The 26,501-nt window shown below is 34.9% G+C and overlaps 1 protein-coding gene and 1 long non-coding RNA gene across 2 annotated transcripts in view; one reads left to right on the forward strand and one right to left on the reverse strand.

Annotated features, from left to right (window-relative positions):
• LOC308630809 (CD302 antigen) overlaps positions 1 to 26,501 on the reverse strand; it is a 134,239-nt gene that overhangs the window by 53,015 nt on the left and 54,723 nt on the right. Inside the window, exons 16-28 of the mRNA XM_081261497.1 lie at positions 24,970 to 25,084; positions 21,765 to 21,800; positions 20,837 to 21,012; positions 20,122 to 20,189; positions 19,765 to 19,844; positions 18,922 to 19,061; positions 17,065 to 17,170; positions 16,466 to 16,626; positions 8,598 to 8,727; positions 7,302 to 7,528; positions 4,798 to 4,963; positions 3,040 to 3,207; positions 1,348 to 1,464 (exon numbers count right to left, since the gene is read on the reverse strand). Of these exons, the coding sequence (XP_081117623.1) occupies positions 1,348 to 1,464; positions 3,040 to 3,207; positions 4,798 to 4,963; positions 7,302 to 7,528; positions 8,598 to 8,727; positions 16,466 to 16,626; positions 17,065 to 17,170; positions 18,922 to 19,061; positions 19,765 to 19,844; positions 20,122 to 20,189; positions 20,837 to 21,012; positions 21,765 to 21,800; positions 24,970 to 25,084 (1,690 nt within the window). The remainder of the gene's footprint in view (positions 1 to 1,347; positions 1,465 to 3,039; positions 3,208 to 4,797; positions 4,964 to 7,301; positions 7,529 to 8,597; positions 8,728 to 16,465; positions 16,627 to 17,064; positions 17,171 to 18,921; positions 19,062 to 19,764; positions 19,845 to 20,121; positions 20,190 to 20,836; positions 21,013 to 21,764; positions 21,801 to 24,969; positions 25,085 to 26,501) is intronic.
• The window catches only part of LOC308630811, a 65,697-nt gene that overhangs the window by 24,398 nt on the left and 14,798 nt on the right, over positions 1 to 26,501 (forward strand). The window contains exon 2 of the long non-coding RNA XR_014018035.1: positions 7,227 to 7,373. This is a non-coding gene — a long non-coding RNA (uncharacterized lncRNA). The remainder of the gene's footprint in view (positions 1 to 7,226; positions 7,374 to 26,501) is intronic.

A 26,501-nucleotide genomic window follows, 5' to 3' on the forward strand; every position in this document is an offset into this window, starting at 1 on the left:
TTGTTTCTGATGATATAACTACAAATGACATCTGAGTACACAATTTCAATCTCTGAATCCTGGGTTTGTTTTCTAATGCTCAATACAACACCATTGTTTCTTCAGTCACTTTCAGGCAAAGTCTATTCTATCATGTTTTTCTCCATTTTTTTTCTTACCCCTAAAATTTAAATGTACTCACGTGTTATTAAAGAAAAGCACTGGGCCAATTAAGTCCTACTATGATGAACTAATTCATCCTCAACTAGCAGCCCAAGGCTTACATATTGCTTCACAGTTTAATCTTCATTAACTCATTTGTAAGAATAAACATTTAAAGAAAATGGTGGCAACCCTAAAAAGCAGTTAGGTTAGCAAAGAAAAAAGCATACATTTTTTAAAATGGTCAGATTTAGGCTGGGGTTGTGGCTCAGAGCACTTGCCTGCACATGTGAGGCACTGGGTTCAATCCTCAGCACCACATATAAAAAATAAGCAAATATAATAAAGGCATGCTGTCCATCTACAACTATAAAAAAAGTAGATTTGAATAACTTAGCCTCCTTTTCTACCCTACTTCTGGCTTCTTGTCCTGTGCCCCCTTCTAGGTGAAATGTATGTTTTTCATACTTTGTGCCCACAGAAAGATTTTCTTTTGTGTAACTTCATAACTTTCATGGCTTCCAGTATACCTCTGAGTAACTTTCTAAATTGGTCCTGTGTCCTCTATATTAGATGCAGTGTTTTTAAAAATTTCTCATCAATCAAATTTTGGATTAGTGGTGTTTAGTCCTATTTTTAAATATTCTATTCCACTGTAAGACCAGGGATGTTGTTTTCCTGTTGCTTATTACCCTATGCCTACCCCAAGCCAGTGCTATAAACCCAAAGGTGAAACATTAATAAAAGTGTGATTCTGTTGTCATTCATTCCACATAGTTAGTTGAGATATAAAGTAAGTACTAGAGATTTATATGTGAGTGTGGTCATTTTTAGTTAGTCTTGAGTTTCCAGAAGGAAGAGTGGAGGACAGAAATTTTTTTCCAGTATTTAACTCTTAGCTTGGTGGTAAAGGTATAACAATGGCATTAGCAGAGACATAAAAACTGTCTTGGTATGTGTATAAGTTAGATCAAGTACATAGTTATGCTTTTAAAAATTTTTGGCAATACTAGCAATCAAACACAGGGCATCATACATGTTAAGCAAGGGTCTTACCACAGAGCTATATCCCCAACCCCTGTATAATTATATTTTTTGTATATTGATAAATCACATACTTTGAAGAACTAGACTTCTACAGTTTGACAAGAAGGCTATAATGAAGGGCTAATATAAACAGAGAAAATTGGCAGATTTACAACTTACTTTCATAAGTTATTCCTAACATGACCCATGAAGCCATGTAATTGAAGTATAGAAGTTGTTCAAGAACAAAGTTATTTTCCTTTTCATCTCGAATACTCAACATGTGTGATTGTGAATCTGTTAAATAATAAAGTTGATAATTTTAATAATTAATTATCCAGAACATTTTATTTTGTTTGACAAATTTAGAAAGTTTTATTCCCCAATTTAATATTCTTCAAAGCATATGCAATATTGAAAAATTAGAAAGACACAAAACTGAAGCTATCTCATTATACTAAAATGAATAAATTAAATATTCAAACATTTAAATATTAAATGTGGTCCTACAGTGTAGTGGAAAACTAGTATCCAAGTAAAGAATTTTAGACATTGATTCATTTAACTTTCCTTATTTAGAGCTCATCATCCAGGTGGCACAAATCCACCTACATTAATGACATATTATCAAGAGATTACTCTGTAATAAAAAAAAAAAAAAGCCTTTGGCTAGGCATGGTAGTGCACATCTATAATCCCTGCAGCTGGGGAGGCTGGAAGGATCGCAAGTTCAAAGCCAGCCTCAGCAATAGCAAGGCACTAAGCAATTCAGTGGGACCCTGTCTCTAATTAAAATACAAAATAGAACTGGGGATGTGGCTCGGGTGGTTGAGTGCCCCTGAGTTCAATCCTTGGTACCAAAAAAAAAAAAAAAAAAAAAAAAGAAAGAAAGAAAGAAAAAAAAGCCTCTGAAATGGACTGTAAAACAACTTCCTATTAGGGTTAAAAAATAAAAAGTCTAGTTTTTTTAATCTTGGTTTTTTTTTTAGTTGTAGTTGGACATAATACCTTTATTTTATTTGTTTATTTTTATGTGCTTCTGAGGATCGAACCCAGCGCCTCACACGTGCTAGGCAAGCGCTCTACCCCTGAGCCACAACCCCAGCCCCAAAGTCTAGTATTTCTAAAATGTATTTCAGGAAATTAGCAAGGGGTCATCTCAGACAAGATCTACATGGATAAAATATTTGCAAACAGTGGTTTAAACAGAGATAAACTAGTTCATTTATGCCAGTATTAAAATAGGCTCATGACTTGAAGAATGTCAAACAAGAGGTTTTGGAGTCTAGTGTTTATCTATCTGTTTTGCAGGACATCTCTCAAGACTAATGTTACATAGAGAACACTTTGGGGAATAATGGCTTGATATTTTCCAAAGGTACTTCCCACAAAGTTCACAGTTCCAAAAGTTCTGTTGTATAGAAGTCATAAATCTTCAATGGATTTCATAGGAAGTATCTCAAGTCTTGAGAGCTAAAAGTGTAAAATGTACATTTCTTTTAAGCCTGGCTGTTACTCAGTGCTATTTCTAAGCTTTTGACCACTTGAACTAACCTTTTTTTCACTTTTCCCTTTGTCTAGCTTGTTTGACATCCAGTTCTGTGCTCTCTATTATCATTTCTTTTCCTTAAGATGAACCCATCTTGTTCACACATACAAAGACAGACTAGTTCTCAAATGAATGAACAAAGAAATTAATTTAATACTTGTCATTTGAACCATACACAAAATTTTATATATTGTCATTCATAATGTGGAAATAAGGAGATAAATATTTTTTAAATCAAATTGCTAGTGCTAATTAGAAATATTTATAACAGTTTTTTTTAAATTAGTATGATACAAAATATAATAACAGTATAATATACTTACTCAGTTTCTGGCACTTAGAATGAACTTCATCTTGTGTTGTTGCCATATGTCTATTCTTTGTTATCATAAAATTATAGCAAGAGTTCTGAAATGATATCCACGGAGTATTTAGAACAGGAGATGGACATTTAACACTTTTGACTTGTTTGACCTCTTTTTCAGTGTCATCTAGAAAAAACAGTAAATGATAAGAATTCTAATTTTAGATGTAAATGTTAAACCCTGTTCATAGTCATTAGAACTAATTTGTAAGAAATATTTAGGAAGTCAAGTAGTAATAGCCTGGTGATGCTTGTTTTTCTGTTTATATTCAAATATTATGTATTGAAACTGTCTTTCTGTAGGGAAGAAATTTTCTTTCCCCTATTGTGAAATAGAAGAATGTAAAAAATTAGGTGTTTTTAGATTAAATGCAGTTTCTGTCTTCCTGCATTATGAAATACCAAGTACAAGGGGCCACCTCAGAGAAACTATACAAAACTATTAATTAACAAGCACTTCACTATAACTTTAAAAATTCATTTTCATTACTGACATCTCTAATTTAATTAATTATTATTTATTTATTTTTGGTACAAGGGATTAAATCCAGAGGCACTCAACCACTGAGTCACATCCCTAGCCCTTTTTATTTTTTTTATTTTGAGACAGGGTCTTGCTAAGTTGCTGAGGCTGACCTTGAATTTGTGAGCTTCCTGCCTTGGCCTCCCGAGCCACTGGGATTACAGGCATGTGCCACGGTGCCTGGCTATAGGAACAGTTTAATGAAATAGTTGATGTTCTAACTAAGTTATTACTTTAACCAAATCAAACAGAAATATAATTTAAAATATGGCCTCTAGAGAGTCTGCTTTTTTGTTCATTTTATGAAAGGCTGTGCACTTAAGAAGATGTAAATATAGATACGCTCTGCTCACAATAAATCAAATTAGCTTAATATGCAGTATAGACCATTCAGTATCTTCCCCACCTCACAATAAATTCTTTTGTCTCTAAAATATCATGTTCTTTCTATCACAAACCCACAAATGTAGGCCCCTGACAATCATAAAATCATTTTCCTCTAATTGGTCTAGAGGTTGTATATCTGACTCAGGCTAAATCCATCAGAGTCTAAGAATACAAAAAGTGAAATTCTGAAACATTAACTCATCTCCACTTACATCTATTAAGTAAAAGTTGAAGAGACACCAAACACCACTATATGCAGAGACAAGTAAAAAGTATATAAAGAACCGAGTGCAGATACACAGGGAAAAACAGGTGGAAGGGAACATCTCTGGGTTCCTGACCTCCATTCCCTAGGAGGCTCAGCTCTTTCCCTATTTCTAGGGTTCTAATTTCCCTTTTGCTTTAAGCTATCTTGAGCTTGTCATTGCTACTTGCAATCAACTGAATCTTAACAGTGGATCATAAAAGTTTATTAGTTGTTGATGTTAAGAATTATGAAAGAATTCCAACAAAAGTAGATTTTCTAAAACAACATGAATTCAAAATATATGCAAAATGAGGCTAAAAATGGGACTTTACATGTCAATAAAGTGTTAACTGATATAAAAATGAAGATAAAAATGTCAAATAAAAACGTGTGATTTTAAAATAATTCTACTTCAATACAAATGCTTGCAACAAAATTTGTTATAAAAAGGACATTATAATTTCTTTATAATTCCAAAATCAAATTTTATAAAGCCACTCAAAATTTTACTATTGATAAGACCAATAATTTAAGCATTAAAATATTTGAAATCCACATACTTCCTGGGTAGTAGCAAATAGCACCTGGTTGCTTATCATTGCAATCAGCCGTTTTCCAGAATCCATCAGTGTCTAATATTACACAGTCTTCAAGTTGCCTGTTGTTGTCTGCCCAGCGACTAAAATGAAGAGGTTTCCCATCCGACCAACCAAAGTTTAGCTCATCCTAAAAGGAGCAGAAATACATTTCAAATAATAAAACTCATGTTATCCCTTTTGTATTATTTTTACCCTCTACTTTTAAAGGAACATTTTAATGAAAGAAACAGAGATACATGTCACATAACGCTTAGTATGTCCCAGGCACTTTTCTAAGTGTTTTAAAAATATCAACTTTCTTAACCCTCATAACAATCATGAAAGAGGTACTATTATTACCTCTATTTTACAGATGAGGGGAACTGAGGGTATGTAATGTGTGCAAAGTCATAGTGCTGGGATTCTAATCCAGGCTGCCAGTCCTTAAAATCTATGGTTCTCACCATGACACTCTGCTGCCTCACATATCATCGGAACTATTGGTTGTTGGAAACCGGAAAGTTAAAATGGAATGAGAACTGCTGTAAGCAAGGATGAAAAGGTGCAGTGGGAAGAATGGCTTTGGAGCTAAGCATATCTGGTTTTGAATTCAGTTTGGTTATACTTACTAGCTTTTGATTTGTGAGCCTATCTCTCCAAATTTCCATCTTCTCATCTATTAAATAGTATGACAGTTTCATGGGGCTAGAATTAATGGGATAATTAATTTCGGTTAGGTATAGAATATGTAACCCAATGATTAGCTGGACCACATAAATATTAGTTCCCTTTCTCTCTTTTTTAAAAAAAATGTTTTCTTGGGCTGGGGATGTGGCTCAAGCGGTAGCGCGCTCGCCTGGCATGCGTGCGGCCCGGGTTCGATCCTCAGCGCCACATACAAGCAAAGATGTTGTGTCCACCGAAAACTAGAAAATGAATATTAAAAATTCTCTCTCTCTTTAAAGAAAAAAATTTCTTAGTTGTCAATGATCCTTTATTTTATTTATTTACATGCAATGCTGAGAATCAAACCCAGTGCCTTACACATGCTAGGCAAGCGTACTACCACTGAGCAACAACTCCAGTCCAGTTCCTTTTCTCTTAACTCCTTAGGCCTTGTAAATTTCTCACTACTGTTTGACACTTGTTTTTAAGGCAGTTTCCTCCTTTATCTAGTCTGGGGTGGATAAGAAGCCTGGGGACACCTGTCTGTACATCCTGACAGGGGCCTGATCACCCACCTATCTTGAGAAAGGATTTACAGAGTAGAAGTCCAGGGCATGGGTTGTGGGGTACAGGACCGTCTGAGGTTCCCCATGGTGCCACTAGGGCACTGGGCCTTATCTAACCAATGCTGATCTGGTCCAACACTGAATCAAGCTTTCCTGAGCCCATATGCCTTGCTAGACATAGGCTCCTTAGTGAACCATAAACAGCAAACACAGTCAACCCTTAGCACCACCAGCTGCTTCGTTCTGAACTATTCTTGACTAGAGGCCCAATTGTAACCATAGCAACCAATTCCTAAGCCCCTAAGGCCTCAATGTGGCCTTTGGAGTGTGATTTTGCTACACTCTTACCCACACTGCCTTGCCCTCTTTCCCCTGCGCTGTATCTTCCTCAGTTCCTGGCCCTAGGCTTTGGAACCTCCATTCCTTCCTAGTAAATCATCCCATTCTCAGTCTCCTTACTGAAAATAATATCTCTTAATTAAAGTGATAAATATTTCCTTACTGAATTCTTGGCCTTAATTGATCTTAATCCAAACCTGGCTTTTCCAAGGGAATAACCTTTCAACACCCACAAGGGAAGGCTGTTTGTTCTTCCATTCTTAGAAATGGAAGGGCCATGAGAAAGGGGTAGTAGGTATTTTTACCTCCTTTGATCACTTCCTATAAGGGTTAGGCTGAAAACTCCCAATATTCTTGCCTCCGGCTGACATTCTCTGTAGATGTGGATCCCAGTTCCTTCCTGACATTCCCTAAGATGGCCTGTGTCTTGCTCTGTTCTTCTGGCCCAGCTAACAACTTAGGGATGTTGTAACCCAGAACTGCTACACTTCTAACACTGTAAACAAGCCTTGGTCAGAGGAACACCATATCCTGTATGAATTCATATGAAAATAGTTATTCTTCCCATCTTCATACTGCTCACTCCCTCTTCCACCCTTCACTCAGTGTCATTTTACTTCAGTAAAAAGTCTTCCAATATCTTTCCATTGCTCTCAAACTAAAGTATTATTTATTAATATCCTAAGAAATACTCTTTAAGATTTAGGGAAGGTTATGAAGATAAATAATATACAAGCTACACAGGATATGTTAAAATCAAGGGGAAATTAAGGAAAAACATATATTCATCAAATTTACTGGAGTCAGATTTAAAAACCTCTGTTTTTTTTTTTTTTTCAGTCTACAAGAAATGCAATGCACAATAAAAATGTCACATCTGTCATCCAATCCTTGCGGTTGGAACTGAAAACTTACGTCTTGACTGAAGAGCCCAATCCAGAAGGAAGAGTTCCAGAGGACCGCCTGCACAGCGAGGAATGCCTGTTGGTAGGCATTGGTGATGCTCACCAGGTGCATGTTCTCCCTCAGGCACTCCTTTTGGGCGTCGAGCCACGTCAGTGTCTTTGGGATTATTTTGTACAGGTTATTAAGATACTTTACAGTTTTTGAGGTGTTCTGCAAGGGCTGTCTGTCTTCAGTGTCTGTAAAAGAAAACAATAATAACAACCATCCCACACATGCACTGCAAGACATGGGACAAGTTTTCAAATGTTTCCCTGACTAATCTGCTTTAGGTATTTCTTGACTATTTGCTTGTTTTAAATTTTGGGGTAAGAGAATTAGGTATGTTTTGCTATGTACCTTAGGCAAAATGTCTGACCTGCAACATTTGGTTTCTAAAATCAGAATGAGATTTTGTTTAGTTGTTCTAAAAGTAGTCGGCAATAAGATTACCATTTTAGTTTGGTGCCAAATACTTCCTTTGTCTGAACTGCTTCACCAGGTAAGGTATTAAAAGTGTCCCCTTACAAAGTACCCTGAAACAATGCACAAAGCCACTTACAGGAGGACATATTTGAATTCCTGCTTTATAGTATTTATCTGAATAAGGCAGTGACTAAAAAGCGTGGGACAAATGGGTAAAGATCAATTTAGGAAAAAAAACTGCCGAAGTACAAGAAATATACTTAAGGCTCTCATTGTGTAACAATTTTGTTGTTGTTGTTGTTGTTCTTAAGTACTTGTTAAAAACTCTCTATGGTCAATGAAAAGCAATGTAATATCTTTTTCAAATTATGGATAATTTCTGTTTTTAAGTACCCATTTTATTTGTGTTTGGGTTATGAACTCATAGTGATCCATTTATAGTGCTTTGTAACTTTAAAATTGGTGCTGAATTTAACAGTGAATATTTATACAGTACTGAATTACATTTAAAATATTGTTTTTTCTTCTCCTTTCCTCAAGATGAAAGCTAAAATTTGAAAAATATACCAGAGTAGAAAGAACACAATTCACCCATAACTTACACTCAGTAGACAACTACTATTTAAAAATTCCATATTATATTTAATTTTTATATTTTATTAAGTATGGGAATGCCACTTGAAAAAAAATCACATTCCATTTGAGATAATCTGCCACAATGAGGCAATATAATTTACCCATGATTATAAATTCATATGAATTCATTTATAAGATTTTTGTAAAAAAAAACCATATATTTCTAACAGCATAAAGTGCCTTAGTTATCTAGATAACAATTGATACCTGAATATTTCTGACAGAGAGACACAAAGTAGTATTCGCTGCAGGCAGTAAAATTCCACGACCCAGTGAAAGGTGACTTTGGGAGGTTGAGTATCACAGCGCAGTGGTAGTGGGACTCTTCATCAAAGAACTGAACAAAAAGGCAAATATGGACATGGGATTATTAAACTAACAGTCTGAAGATCCCAGCAAGAAAATTCTGGATTCCAAATTGTTTTTGTCCCCCTGTAAAAATATCCCATCAAGGAACTTACTATGAAATTTCTATGAAAACCCTGATTAAACTTTCAAAGTCTAAGAAAAAGAACAATTAATTTGAGAAATTAAAAAACAAAATAGTGGCAATATGGTAAGTATATCTTCCAACAGATAAAGAAAAATTATTAGATATAAAAATAAAAATAGCTACAATAATACTTAACATTCTCTCAGTCTTAATAGTTCAAATAGGCAAAAACATGATTAATTAAATTTATTCAATGTTTCTGAGCTTTTTGTAATGATGAAATCTATACCTCATAATAGAGAATTCACCTTTAAGTTTGGGTCCTATATGAGTCACTGCAAAAATTTCCATATATTAAGATAAAAGTTTACCTAGATTTCATTCTATAATTAATAATTTGAGACATAAAAATTATGCAAAGTATATTGTTCCTATATTTTTTATATATTTGAAACATCACATTTACAAAAATTTTTAAAAGTAACCTTATACCAGGAGCAAGAAATTCTAAAAAAAAATGCTACTCCATAAATATTAAACCAAAATTGAAATAAAATAATTATAATAAAGAATAAAATTTTTAAAAATCCGAAAAAGGAATATGGGCCGAACTTTTTGTGGAGGCAAATGTGTATTATTAAACAATTTCTCTTTTTTTTTAAAGGAAAAGCAGACTAAAAATTCAATATAAAAAACTAGAAAATGGACAAAAAAGTAACTCCAGGAAAAGCAGGACAGGAAAATGTGGAAGTAGCATGAATAAACATGGATTGAGCAATAGGCATAAAAAGTGAAAAAGAGAGTAGAGAAAACTAATAACATGCACCTATTTTTCTAAAACCTAAATAAGAAAAAGTAAAATGCATTTAAAATAAAATATGAAGACTTAAAAATACTGTATACCACTTTATTCTAATATGTTTGAAAATCTAAATGAAATAGATACCTTTTTATATGTATTTTTTTAGTTGTAGTTAGACACAATTCCTTCATTTTGTTTATTTATTTTTTTATGTGGTGCTGAGGATTGAACCCAGAGTATTCTACTACTAAGCCACAACCCCAGCCCCCACCATTTTTATTTTTTAATAATTTTTTTCACAGTACCTTTATTCTATTTGTTTATTTTTATGTGGTGCTGAGGATCGTACCCCATACCTCACACATGCTAGGCAAGTGCTCTACCACTGAGCTACAGCCCCAGCCCAAATAGATACTTGAAAAATACCAATCATAAAGGAAAATAGAAACACCAAACTGTACCAGTAATTTGGGAGAAAATTGGAAATTAACAATAATGGTTATTAGGGAAAAAAAATCCTGATGTGTCTGTTAGGTACTGTGCTAAAACTTTGAAGGAATTTTTCTTATGTAATCCTCACAATGAACTTAGGAGGTGGGTTCAATAGAATTGGAACTTGCAGATGGGAAACTGAGGCCCAGGAAAAATTCAATAAGCTTCCAAAGTGCAGTAAGTGGCTAAATTGGAATTAAAACCTAGTAATCTCACTTTGGAGCTGGGCCATCAACTACTGCAACAAACTCCTTTGTTATTAAAGACTGATGTCTTAAAATGATTCTGACATTTTTGTACATAGTTCTTTCAAACTTTCAGGGAAAGATAATACCCCAGTAGTGTCATAATTCCAGAACACAGAAAAGATAGAAAACTACCCGGTTTGTCTTCTGGGGCTCACATGATCAGCATGGCTTAAAAAATTAACTCTATGAACACAGGTGAAAACATTCTCAAATAAAGTTTTTTCAAATCTAATTCAGTTAGAACAGTAAAACTATTCACTCCAAACAACTAGATTTTTTTTTAAAGAGAGAGTGAGAGAGGAGAGAGAGAGAATTTTAATATTTATTTTTTAGTTATGGGCGGATACAACATCTTTGTTTTGTATGTGGTGCTGAGGATCGAACCTGGGCCGCATGCATGCCAGGCGAGCGCGCTACCACTTGAGCCACATCCCCAGCCCCCAAACAACTAGATTTTATGCTAAGAACATCACACCTATTAATAGGTTAAAAACTATGATAATTTCAACAGATGATGAAAAGAAGCTTTAGAAAATATAATACTTTTTCATGATTAAGAATTTGAAATAAGCTTATAATAGAATTTTATATAAACATATATATGTATATACGTGTGTGTGTGTGTGTGTGTGTGTGTTTGAGGCGCTAGGGATCAAACCCAGGGCCTTAAACATACTAGGCAAGCACTATACCACTGAGCCTATCAGTCAACATAATATTTTTTTTTAAAGAGAGAGAGAGAGCGAGAGAGAGAGGGAATTTTTTTAATATTTATTTTTTAATATTCGGCAGACACAACATCTTTGTTTGTATGTGGTGTTGAGGATCGAACCCGGGCCGCACGCATGCCAGGCAAATGCGCTACCACTTGAGCCACATCTCCAGCCCCTAACATAATATTTAACAACAAAAGACTGCAGACAGTACTGTTAAGATCAAGATCAAATCCAGGGTTATTTGGCTATTACTCCTGTTGTTTTCCAGAGTTGTGGAAGTTTTGGCATATGTAGGGAGGCATGAAATGAAAATGAGAGGGGTAAGTATAGAAATTAAGATAACTGTTATTTGGACTGAGGTTGTGGCTCAGGGATTGAGCACTTGCCTCACATGCATGGGACACTGGGTTTGATCCTCAGCACCACATTAAAAAAAAAACAACCATACATTAAATTAAGATATTGTGTCCATCCACAATTAAAAAAATATTTTTTTAAAAAAAGATAACTGTTATTTGCAGATTATCAAATTAGAAACCCAAGAAAATCTAGTTTAAAAAAAAGTAGAAGAATAAGAGCATTTAGTTAGATGGATACCTATGGAAAAAATACAAAAATCCCTAAACAATAGCTTTCCAAATATCAGTAAAAAACTGCCATTTTTAATGGCAATAAGGAAGTGACAGAACTCCTATTAAATGTCACAGAGTAATCTATGGGAATACTTGAATAAATGGAGAGTATAGTATACCACATTTCTTAATTGGAATATTAATTAAAATATATCATTTTTCCCTAAAATGTAGTCAAATTCTCATCAGGAGTTTAATTTTTGTGATTCTAAAGTTTGTCTGGAAGAATGGACACGAATAGCTAAAGACAGTTTTAATGGCACATGTAAAGGAAAACTAATCCTATTATACTTTTTAAAATATGGCAAAATTATAGTACAGTTATATGCTGTATAACACTACTTTGGTCAACCACAAACCACACATGTGACAGTGGTCCCATAAGACTGTATCAACTAGTGATGTCATAGCTGTCTTAGTTTGTGTAAGTATACTCTATGACATTCTCTCAATGACAAACACCATTGTAAATACAGTCATGTGTTGCTGAAGAAGGGGAGTACACCCTATGAGAAATTCACATTAGGTGATTCTGTCACTGAGCAAACATCATAGAGTGCATTTGCACAAACCCAGTGGTGTATTCTACTATATGCCAAGGTATATGGCATAACCTATTGCTCCTAGGCTACAAACCTGAACAGCATGTTACTGTACTAAATATTATAGGCAATGGTGACATGAGGGTATATGCATATTTAACCATAGAAGAGGTACAGTAAAAATACTGTTTATATAAAATATTAAAATTATAGAGGGAAATACCATGAATGGAGTTTACAGGACTGGAAATTGGGACAGTCAGTGAGTGAGCAGTGAAGTAAAGGTTGAGAACATGACTGTACACTATTGCAGACCTTATAAACACTGTGCACTTAGGTCACACTAAATTTATAAAAAATTTCTTTCTTCAATAATAAATCAACATTAGCTTCCTATAGTTTTTAAAGTCACATACTTAAATATTTAAAAATTTTTTACTTGTTTGAGTATCATTTAACTTAAAACCCAAACACATTATATAAAATACCTTCTTTCTTTTATCTTTATTCCTTAACCATTTTTCTATTTCTAAACTTTTTTTTTCTTTCTTTCTGTGTTGGAAATGGAACTCAGAACCTCATATATGCCAGGTAAGCACTCAACCACTGAGTCACATCCCCAGGCCCTTTTGTTTTTTAAATTTAATTTTGAGACAGGGTCTCACTAAGTTGCCTAGGCTGGTTTTGAATTTGCAATCCTCCTGCCTCAGACTTCCAAGTAAATGGGATTATAGGCGTGCACCACTGCACCTGGCCATTTACTATCCTTTCATATTACTGGAAGTGCAGTGGGTTTGTTGGCAACACCATCCACAAAGATGTGAATAGTGTGTTGCTACAATGTTACCATGGCTATAACACACTAGGTAAGAATTTTCCAGCTCCATTATAATCTTTTTTTTTTTTTTTTGGCAGAGGCCAGTCGGGAAATGGTGGGAACTGAACCCAGGGCCTTCCTGCATGCAAGGCAAGCACTCTACCAATTGAGCTATATCCCCAGCCCTCCGTCATAATCTTATGGGACCACTGCTATATACGTAATCTAATGTTGACTGAAATGTCATTTTGTTACACATGACTATAATATCTCATATATACACACTCTTAATATATGATGAAGTAGGCATCCTATATTGCTTTCAACAGATGGAAGTATATACAATAAATGATGTAGAACAAGTGGCTAAGATTAGGAAAAAGGACTAGTATTCACTGACAGTATATGCAATATAATATGTTATAATGTGTTATCAGAGAAAAAAGGCAACCTATAACACAAAACTAGAAGAAAATACAGGTATACATTTAGGTAACACATGATAAACTTTCTAATCTGAACACAGTGGAGGGAAAAAGAAGAAAGAAGACAGATTTGAACATATTCCAAAAAAATTCAAAATGTTCCAGAAATATTTATTCTGGTATTCAGACTTAAAAAACAACCTAGGGAAATATTTGTAGTATATGCAAAAAGCACAGGGTGAGCCTGAGTTTATAAAATCCAAAAAATCAAACAGAAATACAGGAAGGTTTTGACAGATAACTTTGCAAAGACTAAGAATATTCACACTTGAAACACAAATTATTATCTAATTTATGAAAGTTTATTTGAAATCAGAGGAATGTCCATGAAAATATGAAATTATTTAAGCTACAAAATTATCAAGAATTTTTAAAGGCTAATGTCATTAGAGGCAATATAGTAGAGTAGCTAAGAACCCTGGTTCTGCAGAATCTTGGACCTGGATTTAAAATTTAAAGCATGCATAGGCTCCATAATCTCTGGCAGATAATGACACTCTTTATCTGTTCTCCACATTTTAAAGATGAGATAGAAATAACATACCTATTTTACACCTATTGTGCACAGTAATGAGACAATGTATGTGATGTAGTAGCAGAGTGTCTAGCATATATTAATGGCTCAATACATGTTATATTATTAAAATGCTCATGAGGATAGAAGGGCAGTCAGAATATACTACTAACAGGAATATAAACTCAAACCTTTCTGGAAAGCAACTTGGTAACCAGAACTTTTCCTAAATGTATCTTAATGAAGTAATCTGGATTATAAGTAAAATTTATGCACAAAGATGTTCATTGCAGCACTATTTATGATTATGTAAAATTGGAAACAACCTAATACCCAGCATTGGTTAGGGAAATAGTGGCATAACAAGAAATAATGTTTAAACATTAAAATGCTTATCAAGTAGTTTTTTTTTTCCTTTCTTTCTTTCTTTTTTTTTTTTTTTGTGTGTGTGTGTGTGTGTGTGTTCCACGGATTAAACTCAGGGGCACTCAACCACTGTGTCACATTTCCAGCCTTATTTTGTATTTTATTTAGAGAAAGGGTCTCACTGAGTTGTTTAGCACCTCACTGTTGCTGAAGCTGGCTTTGAACTCGAGATCCTCCTATTTCAGCCTCCTGAGCTGCTGTTTTGGGGGCTTCTTTTGGTGCTGGAGATCAAACCCTGGGGCTTGACATTCATTGGTAATGCTCACCACTGAACTGTATTCCCAGCCCTCAAGTTGATCTCTTAATAGCACCTATAATTACTTATGATATGATACTATATGAGGAAAGCTGAGCTCATTAGTATTTATACTGTGATCTCATCTGTGCCAGGGAACCAACATGTAGAAACGATACTGAAATATATATTGTGGTTCTCTAGATCAGGGCTCAAATACAGTAAGTCATTAAGTAGGTCATGAAATCAAATCAGTGGATTTTGTCTGGCCTTTGTGATAATAAAACAGAACAGGATAGGATAGGATAAGAAAGAATAGTGGAATGAAATGGACTAGAAGATAATAGAAGGAAAATATCAGGATGTACAATCTCTCAGGGTGGGTATTATTTCTTGAAACTTGTGTTTTCATTCAGTACTATATCTACATCTATGTCCTGGATACTGATTTAAATATATTTCTTAACATGGATTATGGCTGAAAGTTTAAAAACCATAAAAACAAAGTTTAAATTTAAGTGGAATCAGGGTTGACTCTGTGTGTGTGTGTGTGTTTGCCCTTGTGTAACTTCCACATTTTCTATTATAACCAAGACTTATTTTGATATTTACTTTGTACACTGTTAGACAAAATTCAGAATTCCCTTTGCTATCAACATCAACCTTAAACAAAGCAGCACTGTGTTAGGAAAATCAATTGATTATTATCTAGGATATATTTTTGAAACTGGACGTTCATATTAGGTTCTCAATCTTTGCCCTTTGTGAGAACAAACATGGTCTTGACTCAGCCTGTAGGAAGAACAGAAGCAATGGGCAGCAATGTCCTGTTGGTGTAACTACTGTCAACACATTGCCCTCTCTCCTTCCCTTGTTTCCTATGAAAGAGAATGTCATCCAGAAAGTAAGAATATGGCTTCTATACATGCAGCTCTTCACAAAAAAATGATCACCAAATACATCTTTTTCTCTCAGGAAGCTGAGGTTGAGAGTTCATATCCCCTAAGTGTTAAGTAAAATATACATATTTACATCTGTTTACAACAGACTCCTGACAAGTTTACATGCTTGTTAATTAAGTACTATGGCATCTGATGCTCTTGTGAAAAACTAGGTTATCCACCTGAAGGCTGGAGTTATGAGATGCTTGTTGTTGTTCTCTTAAGGGCTTTGTTGGGCTATAATTCATACAGGATACAACTCACCCATTTAAAGTGTACACTTAATTGTTTTCAATGTATCCACAGAGTTGTACAACCACCCTGAAATCAATTTTAGAACATTTTTACCACTCTAAAAAAAGCCCCATACTCTATAGCCATTACCCCCACCTCTTCCATCCTCCTTATCCTCTAGCAACCACTCAGTTAGTCTCTACCTTTATCAATTTGCCTATTCCATAGGTATAATATAAATGGAATCATACAATAGGTCCTTGTTCTTTTGTGTATGTGCGTATTACTGGGAAGTGAACCCAGGAATGCTTTACCACTAAGCTACATCCTCAGTCCTTTTTTAATTTTTAAGATAGGGTTTTGCTAAGTTGCTAAGGGTCTTGCTAAGTTGTTGAGGCTGACCTAGTGTTTGCCATCCTTCTTTCTCAGTCCCCTAAATTGCTGAGATTACAGCGTGCACTACCATGCCCATCTAGGTCCTTGTTTTTAATCCAATAATTTATGAGAGACTCAGGTATTTCACAAAATTGTATACATCATCAATTAAAAAAATCTTACATTTGTTGGTATACTCAGCATTCGACCAACCAGCAATGGGTGGAAGTTGCTATATGTCAGTTCTCTATCATCTGTCCATTTGTTTATCCTTTCATAGGCAGTCCAGCGCAGACCAATCCATAAACTACCTTCCATATCCGGAAGCAATGATGTAATAAAATCTGTTAGAAAGAGATTTTTTTTTTAAAAAAAGAATTTGATTTATTGAAATTAAAGATAGACCTGTGCTAAAAATATCAATGAATACCTTTTGTTTAACTATCAAAATAATCTTTTATCTGCTCTATAAAAATGTACTTTAATTAAAACAAAATTTTTGGGGGGGTTCAAGGGATGGAACCCTGGGATGCTTGACAACTGAGTCATGTCCCCAGCCTTTTTATTTTTTATTTTAAGGCAGGGCCTTGCTAAAATGTTGAGGCTGGCTTTGAACTTACGATCCTCCTGCCTTAGCCTCCCAAGTCACTGGGATTATAGGCATGAACCACCATAGATGGCTAATAAGATTATTTTTATATATTAATTTCCTATAATCTCTTAAAACTTACTTTACTCCCGGATTAGAATAAAACATATTTCTCAAAAAAAATTTCTGGTACCTTGTTCACTCTGGCTCAACACTGAAGGAAGGGTGCCACCATAGGAGTGACAGATATCTCTTGCTTCGGAAAATTTAACAGACTTGGGTTTGATCTTTAGAAAGCACTGCAAACAAAGACACATATGAAGCATAAGATTACAGACACAAGAAATCTCACATAGTAAGTAAATGCCTCTCTTTTAGAGGGCTGCTGACATTCCGTCTGTGAAATATGTAAATTTGCAAAGTAGTACCATAAGGATTCAGGTTCATACTTTCAAAATAAAGAACTAAAGAATGGTCTTCAAACTATCACATTAAAAAAAAAATCTCGAAGGGGGAGATATTGGGTTCCAGTTAACTTCTTAGTCACGTCACTCAGTAACTCTGTGCCTTTGAACAAGTCACTTATTCTCTTTTGGTTACCTCATTTGTAAACCATTATGTAGGGTTGTTGTGACTTATAAAGTACTCAATGTTGACTAAATTATATTGTTATATTGTGTGAATGTACCAATACATAAAAATGAATCTCACCATTACATATAATTATAATACACTAACAAAAACATGGAAAAAAGAAAATAAATCTTTCATTTCTTGAGTGTTTCCTATGTGCTAAGCAGTTTTTGTAGTTTTGTCCATTTAATTCTTACAACAAATGGGAAAACTGAAGCATAGGAAAGTTAAGTAACTTAACACATAAGTGAAATAGCTACCAAGTGGTAAGGTTAGCATTTAGATTCTGTTCTGATTTCAAAGTCATTACTTCCCTATATCAAGAAACACATTTGAAAAGAAAGCATCTCTTTTTCTCTTGGCAGGATATTTTAATTCAATTTTATATCAACTATGCAAATTAACCTGGTTCTAGTATGTTGGAGAATTAAACAAATTGTCCTAAGTTTTAGCAGTCAGAATACACTGCTACCCTTACTAAAGAGGCTTTCAGGTGTCAAATATTTTTTTCTTTTTGACATTATGATCACTGGGTGTGAGTGTTGTGCCCCAAATTGTGCTCCTTGCAACAACATCCTACAAAAAATTATTTTTCAGCTTTCTTATAGACTGGAGTGGCCAATAAAATATAGGCAAAGTCACCCAGTCACTTCTAGAAAAGACCCTAGAGAGAAAATTTGAACTTAAGCATGAAAGCCTTATTAGTAAGGATGGCAGAGCAGACACAAAGAAGCCTGAATTTGAAGACTTTAGGAGTTTCCACACCAACCCAGCTGGTTTACCTTTAAACATCTTTTATATGAGAAAATAAATGTTTTAACATACTGTAGCAATTTCTTTTTAGTAGCCAAACACATTTCCTAACACATATGTATACCAAAATGGATTATGCATCTCAAAGAGGCAGATATAGAATGCAGCATTTCCCAAACCTTTTTAATCATAAAATTCCCATTTGGAGGCAAAATCAATGATTAATATTTTGTAGCATATGTGTAGTCTCTGAAGAGTAGTTTGGGAAATGCTGATCTTATTTGATTGTCAGATGCTGCCTGGATGCTCTCCTTGAGGGGGAAAAGAGAACAGCAGCCAGAAATTAAGTCAGTTTCTTACGTGCCATAGAGATAGTCCTGACTAGTCAATGTATTACTAACCATTGACAGATCCACTTTAGCAATTTAAGTGTTGGTAGCATCAGAATAGAAATGCTGCATTTTGAAATACCTGCATGCATGACTAACTTGAGAGTTAACTCTTGATGTCACCCATGGTTTCTGGCAACAGAAAGGATCAGGCAGGATACTGATGCATGCAGAGACGCTTAGTGAAGATGTCTGATGGGTTGGCCTTCCACCATAGGCCATAAACCAGCATGAAAGCAATCACTGTCTGTACAGTGTAGCAATTCTCTTTTTACCTTATTCTGAAAAGGAATCCAATCCCCAGAACACTGAACTTTAGCAGCAGAATCTGGACTATATTTCTCTAATGAAGATACATTGTATTTTTCACAGATGAAAGGCAATTTGGTTGTGCAGTCTGTTGGTTTATTTAAGTCTGAGAAATAAAAAGCAAGATTGCAATGGTGAAAATTTTTCATTCAGCACATTTTAAAAACAAACGTAGTAAACAAAGGCTCTTTTAAATTTTATTTTGTGTTTTTGGTGCTGGGGATTGAACCTGTTCTACCACAGACTGAGTTAAATCCCTAGCTGCAAGAAAGGCTCTTTAAATCAGTCTTTCTCGAACAGTTAAAATATATTCCCTTTCTTCCCTAGCCTTCCATTATCATCCTTCCATTATCATCTGTCTTCCATTATTATTTATATTAGTAGGTTCTAACACACCAATATTGCCAGTAAAAAAAAAAAAAGAACACAATTGGTATAACTACCACCCCCTTCAAAGAATGATGGCAAGAAACAGAAGGAATTGAAAGGGAAGTTTAATTAGGAGTAAGGCTTATAAACCATATTTTACAACTACTGTCTCTTCACCTTTGTAAGTGTGTCTAAATGCTTATCATTTATGAAAGTGGTAAGTTTATTCATAAGTAAATACTTTAGGATAAAGGAAGTTAGATTATTCACAGTGAAAAGTACCTTTTTGGATTTGGAATTTGGGCAATTGTCATTAACAATATATCAGAATAAGATGAAGCTACCAGATACATAATTGAAATGAAAACAAGATTAAGCTAGCAACTGATCCTGAAGTTCACATATGACATGATCAGCATTAAGGTTTGGACTTAACTTACCCATAAACCAAGTCTTGGCAGACATGTGCAAGCATTCCTCCCCAAATCTCATAGGAAAGTGGTGCCAGGGATGTCGTGAGCTGAAAGTAAATAAGAGATTCAACAACTCATAAGGTAATTAGATATTCCATTCTGGCTTTTTACTCTAAGTTATTTTAATTCTAAATTTAATATTAATGCCATTATTTTATACCACTTTTTTCTTGACATTAATATGAGAGGGGACTTGGCTTCTTTAATCTAGGCCATTTACGGATTAATATTCAAAACTACCTATAAATAGCAGTCCATTAGTCAAGGGCAATCTGGGACTGCAATAAGTGATAAATTCACAAAGGCAGAATCAATGTCACGTACTATATAAAATGACGATCTAGTGGCTGATCGCTAGTTCTCACCCACCACTTCTGTTCATCACTTGATATCTGCAAAAAAAAAAAAAAAAAAAAAAAAAACCACAAACACCTATCCTTAGAGATGCTGAATTTAAGGAAAGTTTTGCTTTAAATATTAATCACAAATAACTTCAATTTCTAGACATTCCATTATTTGGTCTCAAAATGACATGAATCATGACTTTTCACCAAAAAGTAATTTGACAGCCCCTATTTTATATATTCACAGAACCTATTTGGGGTCTAGAAAATAGAGTTGCTGTAATTAGAAGCATACATTAATTGGACTAATACATTAATTGGGCATACAGTGTCTTATTGCAATTAACGATAAATTTTAAAATATACAAATTATTTCTCTCCCTAAAAGTTATTTTATAACTTTATTAATAAGTAGAAACAGAAATTTTAATATGTTAACTTCTAATAAAGTAATGAATTAGGATAATTTATATTATCTACCAATGCTCATCTCATAAACTGATATTTATTATAAATCGTGCATATTTTAAAACATTAAGCAATCTCACTTAACTTTTCAAACACTGAACAATTAATATGGATGTTGTGAGGCAAATTTACTTTAGAGGAACATTTAACTTTTGTAGATTTTGGAAGTATTTTTAATGGAATAAATATAATAAAAAATATATTTAAAATGCATTCTTTTAAATTACATTTGCTATTTTGTTTTTGATGGCTTTTAGTCCTGTAAAAGACGTTATAGTAGCAAGAAAGCTGTGATTGCTAGCACAGTACAGGACGGCTTCTTCGTAGTTCAAGTGAGGATCAGCAACAAACCAATATTCACTTCCTTCAATTATAACTGGAGGCCCATGAATTCCAGCACGCTCTAAATAAGAAGATCAGAGTTAGGACCACGCCAACCAAACTGTACCCTGTAAGTATGGGTAACGGTTAAAACTTTACAAATAGTAACTGTTTTGGTTTGGATGTGTCTCCCACAGGCCCATGTATTAAAGGCTTGGTTCCTAGCCCATGATGCTATTGGGAGGGGTGGAACCTTTTCAGAGGTCGTGCTCAGTTGGAAGTCTTCTGGTCATATGGAGGTGTGCCCTTGGAAGAGATATTAGTACTCTGGAGCCTTCTTTTTCTGTTTTTCCCTTCTCAGCCACCAGGAGTAAGCAGTATGCTCCACCAAAGGCTGTCTGCTATGAAGTGCTACCTTGCCACAGGCCCCAAAGCAACAAGGCTGACAGAATATGATCTAAAACCTCCAAAGTTGTGAGCCTAAACCTTTCCTCTTTTTGAGTTAATCATATCAAGTATTTTATTACAGTAAGGGAAAGCGGATTAACACAATAGCCCATCTAGATTACTGGCTCTCTCTGACTGTGGAAGTACTAACTGCAAGGAATTAAGGATTCCTGAGCCAGTGACTCTGCCACTTTTTTGTATTCACAGAGAAGAAAAATCTAGCCTCATGGACTCATTCCACACCATCCACCCACTTTCCTTGCCTGGAGACAATTTTATTTCTCTTGAAGACATGATAGAGAAGAAACTGGCACTTAAATAATTAACGATATACATTGTCAAAAGGATAAAAGCAGCTTTTGCTAAATTTCAGTTTTCTTAACTTACCTGGATTATACCAGTCTGGTGTTTTTGGAGTGCTGCCTGTATAAAGAAGAAAGCAAGTGGCTTGAGTTTAGTATCTGATCACAGATCAGCTTACTGTAAGTTGGGCCTTTTAATGTTAATTACACTGTTATGAAGGTTTATTCATTTCTGAGCAAATCATTTGATTTCAAGTTATGTCATTTAGTTGAATTTTGTAGGGCTTGTACTAAAGCTTCTTCAGTGGCAAAAGATAGACTTGCTAAATATTTATAAAGTATTCCAAGCAGTCTAGGGCTCGGGATGTAGCTCAATGGTAGAGTACTTGCCTAGAACAAGCAAGGCCCTGGATTGGATCCCCAGAATTGAGGGAAAAATATATTTAAAAAATATATATAAATGCATATGGATAATAAAATATACAAATCCATATATATAAAATATATCATACACACAATACATATGTATGCATTACTAGCAGTTTTTTGCTTTGTATTGGAAGTCAAAAGGAAGACATGGACAAAACATAGCTAATAATTAGAAAGTTAAAAATAAGTAAATGATGATGTTGTATAATTTACACAGAAGCACTAAGGGGTTTGCATCAAGGTAATCACCCTGTAGGATGAGGCTATTCAGGAACTACTTCCCTATCTAATGGAATTTGAGTTAACTGCACTGTACACTTACAGGGTTAGAGGTTACTGACTCATGAGATGCGGTTGGACAAAGTGTCCAATATTGAACCTCTTGAGAAAGATGAAACAAAACTAGGAGGAAAACAATAAAAGTCAATGCAGATTCCTGAATGGAAATGGGAAATATGATATGCTTCACAGAATCATGGGCTTCACAGTGGTGTGCGGGCCCTCACACACTATGGCTGAGGTGCTTCACTAACTCCCTGAGCCTTCATTATCTACTTTATAAAAATGAGTCTACTCACAAAGCACTTGAAGACCTTGCTATCACCCCTAAAGTGGTACCCACACAGCCCCATGCACAGAGCAGTCTTCACAGGATTCTAGTTGCTTCCTTCCCCCTAGTCATACTGGCTACAGGTCACAGTGGTTTCAACTCTAAAACATAATTCACTTTATTTAATTACAGGGTAAAACAGCTGTTCTTAATATTGCTGTGGTATCGAGGCTTAAGTCATCAGATGACCCTCCTGAGAGAGGACAGCCTACACATGCAGCATCCTTGGGTTTTCTAAGTTCTCTTCGGATTGTGTAGTTTTCATCAATAGAAATGCAAATTGATTTAAAAATGAACACAGTTTCTTGTCTATGATATTGTCAAAGTCTTTTTTTTATATGAGACTATGATATACATATGTGTATATAAGGTAGCAAGAAGTATAGCTGCTGTATTTGATAGTGATAATTTCCCTAAAAACATTTTTATGAATTTTATTTTTGATATTTTCCTCAATTAAAAAAAGAATATTTTAAAAGAATACCTAGTAAGTATGGCTAATTAAAATTCATAGGTTCATATCCCTTTTAGAGAAGAGGGGACTACTTAGAACCAGGTAATAAAAAGGCAAGAAGAGAAAAGGCATGGTGATTTAGGCCAATAAGAAGAAAATTTCTTTAAGAAAACCAAAAATGCCAATTAATGTAAGTTGAGTAGATTTCGGCTGCTGTGGTAAACAAGAAAAATATCCAATCAGATGAATGCAATACCTTTTAACTTAGAAAGTTAGGTACTGTCAAAGGGAAGTTAGCTTAACATTTAAATCTTGGATTGAGCAATCATTGATTGCTTTAAATGACTGGTAGTTGATTCGAATGATATTTAGTTATTTAGCATTTTATTTTGTTTCTGCATGGGGGAAGAAAGGGTGTTATTATTTAGATTTGTTTGGTTGACTTTAGATTTGCCAAGACAGTCAGTTCCCTTTAAACTAGCACATGCTCTATCATAACATTTCCTGACATTACAGTTCTATCATTTCTAAGTTGCCCTGGTTTCCACTCTTGGTCTGCATCTCCACCCAAATAGGAGGTGGGGGTAGCCGCTACCAGTGCAGGTGCCTTGGAGTGAGCAAGGACACTCTGTAGCAGGCTGGTAAATGCCACAAATGGGAGGCTCACCCGAATGCTTCAAACCAGAGACATTGTGCATATGGGCTGTATATATGAGTTACTTTTCCACTTCCTTAAAGACCTTCCAAACTGGTTTTCCTTTGCTCCTTTTTGAAGTTTAATCAAACAATCAGGAATAACAGGGCATAGTCCTCCCCACCACCCCAGGACAACCACATCAACACACATTCATAAGCACAGAAGCACTCTTACTAGTGCCTGACAGTCCTCTTTCATGAAATAGACTTGCCAGTTACTGTGCCTGAGGTCATATGTGGTGGTCCTTTGTAGGAAAATGGGCAAAACAATGACTCAATCTTTGGGGTTCTTTGAGAATCTGTAGGAGGATACACCTTTAGTTGAAACTGTTACATTCAGTTCAGAAATTCACTTTAGAACTTCCTTTGTATTTTCCATTGTGTTTACAAGGTGTGCTTAAAAATAACTGGAGGGTCTGGGGATATAGCTCAGTTAGTAGAGTGCTTGCCTCATAGGCACAAGGCCCTAGGTTCAATCCCCAGCACTACCAATAAAAAAAAAAAGGTGGGGGGAGTAAGTCTTCTCATCATTTTAAATAATAATTTCCTAACATTTTCCTTGTAAAATACTAAATTAAAAAAAATCTATTTCTCTCTCTTTGTAATCAAAGGCTCTGCTATGAATCTAAGTTCCTGAATTTGAATTTACATGAAGTATTAGCAGTTTTGGAGTTCATTGACAATTGCTTCTAAATTTTATAATAACCTGCCAAATTTTGATTTTTTTGATTCCTGCCTAATTCTTCTCCAAATTATCTTCATTTTGCATCAAAATAAAAATTAGAACGATTCTCTCTTCATCTCTCCTTTTATTAAAATAATCTTTCATACCAAAATCTAATCTCCCTAAATGAGCCTTAAATTTTGTCTTCTATACAATTTTTTTCTATGACCAAAGAGTAAGCTATTACCAAATTTCTGTAAGCTAGACTTCTTGTAGGAGAGGGAGTTAGGCAGTAGGGGGGTGGTATAATATATTAATTGCACCTCACGACATGTAAAAATTACAACTGTGGACTAAAGTGGTGTCTTATATACTTCTAGGTCAGCATTTGCAACATTAACATGAGAAAATCGTGAAAAGGAATAGCTACCACTTACCTTTTGGAATCTGGCATACCCATTCAAGTTTTGTGTCACAAGCAAAAGGCCTCAAATAAATATATTCTCCATCATCGTAGAAATGCCAGCTTCTTCGCCATGGCCTGTATGTAACCTAAAGGAGGAAAAGGATTGCAGAATATTTTGAGGTTGCTGCTGCCTTATGAAACACTAAAGTGTACAGACTGTGGCTGTGGTCCCTATTTCAGCCCTGTCACTTAAGCTTTCTGTAGAATAAATGACACATGAATGAATGGAATGTTTAAATAGTAACTGCCTGAGCAAAAGCCTTCCAAGGGGACTGAAATAAATTATAAGGCCATGTTTATGTCCAATATGTTAATTCCTGTCTCTTTTCCCCCTGATTTTATTGACAAGAAATTGTAGAATCTTGTACGCATAAAATTTGGAAAAAGATCAAGTTATAAAAGAACATTATTTCAGCAGTATTCAAGCACCAGGCTGTGACTGGAACAGATCAGAAGATGACACAGAAGTCCAGGCTCAGGGGCTATACTCCTTTATTGTTGTTCTGACATTTCTAGGACGTTTCCCAATGCCTCATGGACAGGGTGGCTCCCTGGGAATTTCAGTCAGCCACTTCTCTGAAGTGTTTACCTTTTCTGTGCTACTTTGGGAATTCTGTACAAATGGTATGATACTATAAGAGTTTATTACAAGAAGAGTTACTTTGAAAATAGTGTTTTCCAAAGACTTTCTCAATTTTTATTGGCCCCAACCTTCCTGTAGCATTTTCTTGGGCTACAAAGTAAAGATATTAACTGGATGTGTCCTCTTTCCTTGTCTTCTTTTATTTTTTAATTGGCAGTTCCCTCGAATCTACTTCTTAGCCCTTTCCTTTTTATAATATTCATTTCTCCCCTTCATCTCCTTCAAAGTTTCTTTAATTTCAACTTATGATAGGACACATCTTACATCAAGGTTGGATTTAAACCTATCTAAATTAAAATAGAGCATATTCTACAGACCAATACACCTTCCAATCATATTATACAGTGGTTAAGAGTACTGGACTCAGACATGTTACCACCAACATTTCAGTCCTGTTACTACCTAACCCTGAGTAAGTTACTCAAAGCTCAAATTTCTTTCTCTACACAATAACCATGGTAATAGTTCCTACCTAACAATGTTGTGTATTAAATTAAATAATATATATGACATGCCTTGCGCAGTACTTGACTTCTAAAGGAGTCAATAAGTGTTTGCTGCTCACCATCCCCACCATCACTGCCATTACCACTGTTATTCTTTCATAAACACCCCGTTCCTGTGTGTAACCTGTATTCTGCCCGTCATAGCCTGGCCTGATGGTATCATCTGCTTGTTTGTCTTTATCTCCTATTAGACTGGAAGTTCCTTGAAGACAGTGACAATGTTTTGTAGCCTGTCACTGTTTTATTCCCCTTCACAGATTCCCTGAACATGTCACTTATGAAATGGATAAAGGAATGCATTCTGCAGAGGTAAATGCCTAATGGGTCTTTTATGTCTTCCACTCCTATCTGCTG

The sequence above is a fragment of the Spermophilus citellus genome, assembly GCF_964194105.1.
Source record: "Spermophilus citellus genome assembly, chromosome: 11".
NCBI classification, from domain to species: domain Eukaryota; kingdom Metazoa; phylum Chordata; class Mammalia; order Rodentia; family Sciuridae; genus Spermophilus; species Spermophilus citellus.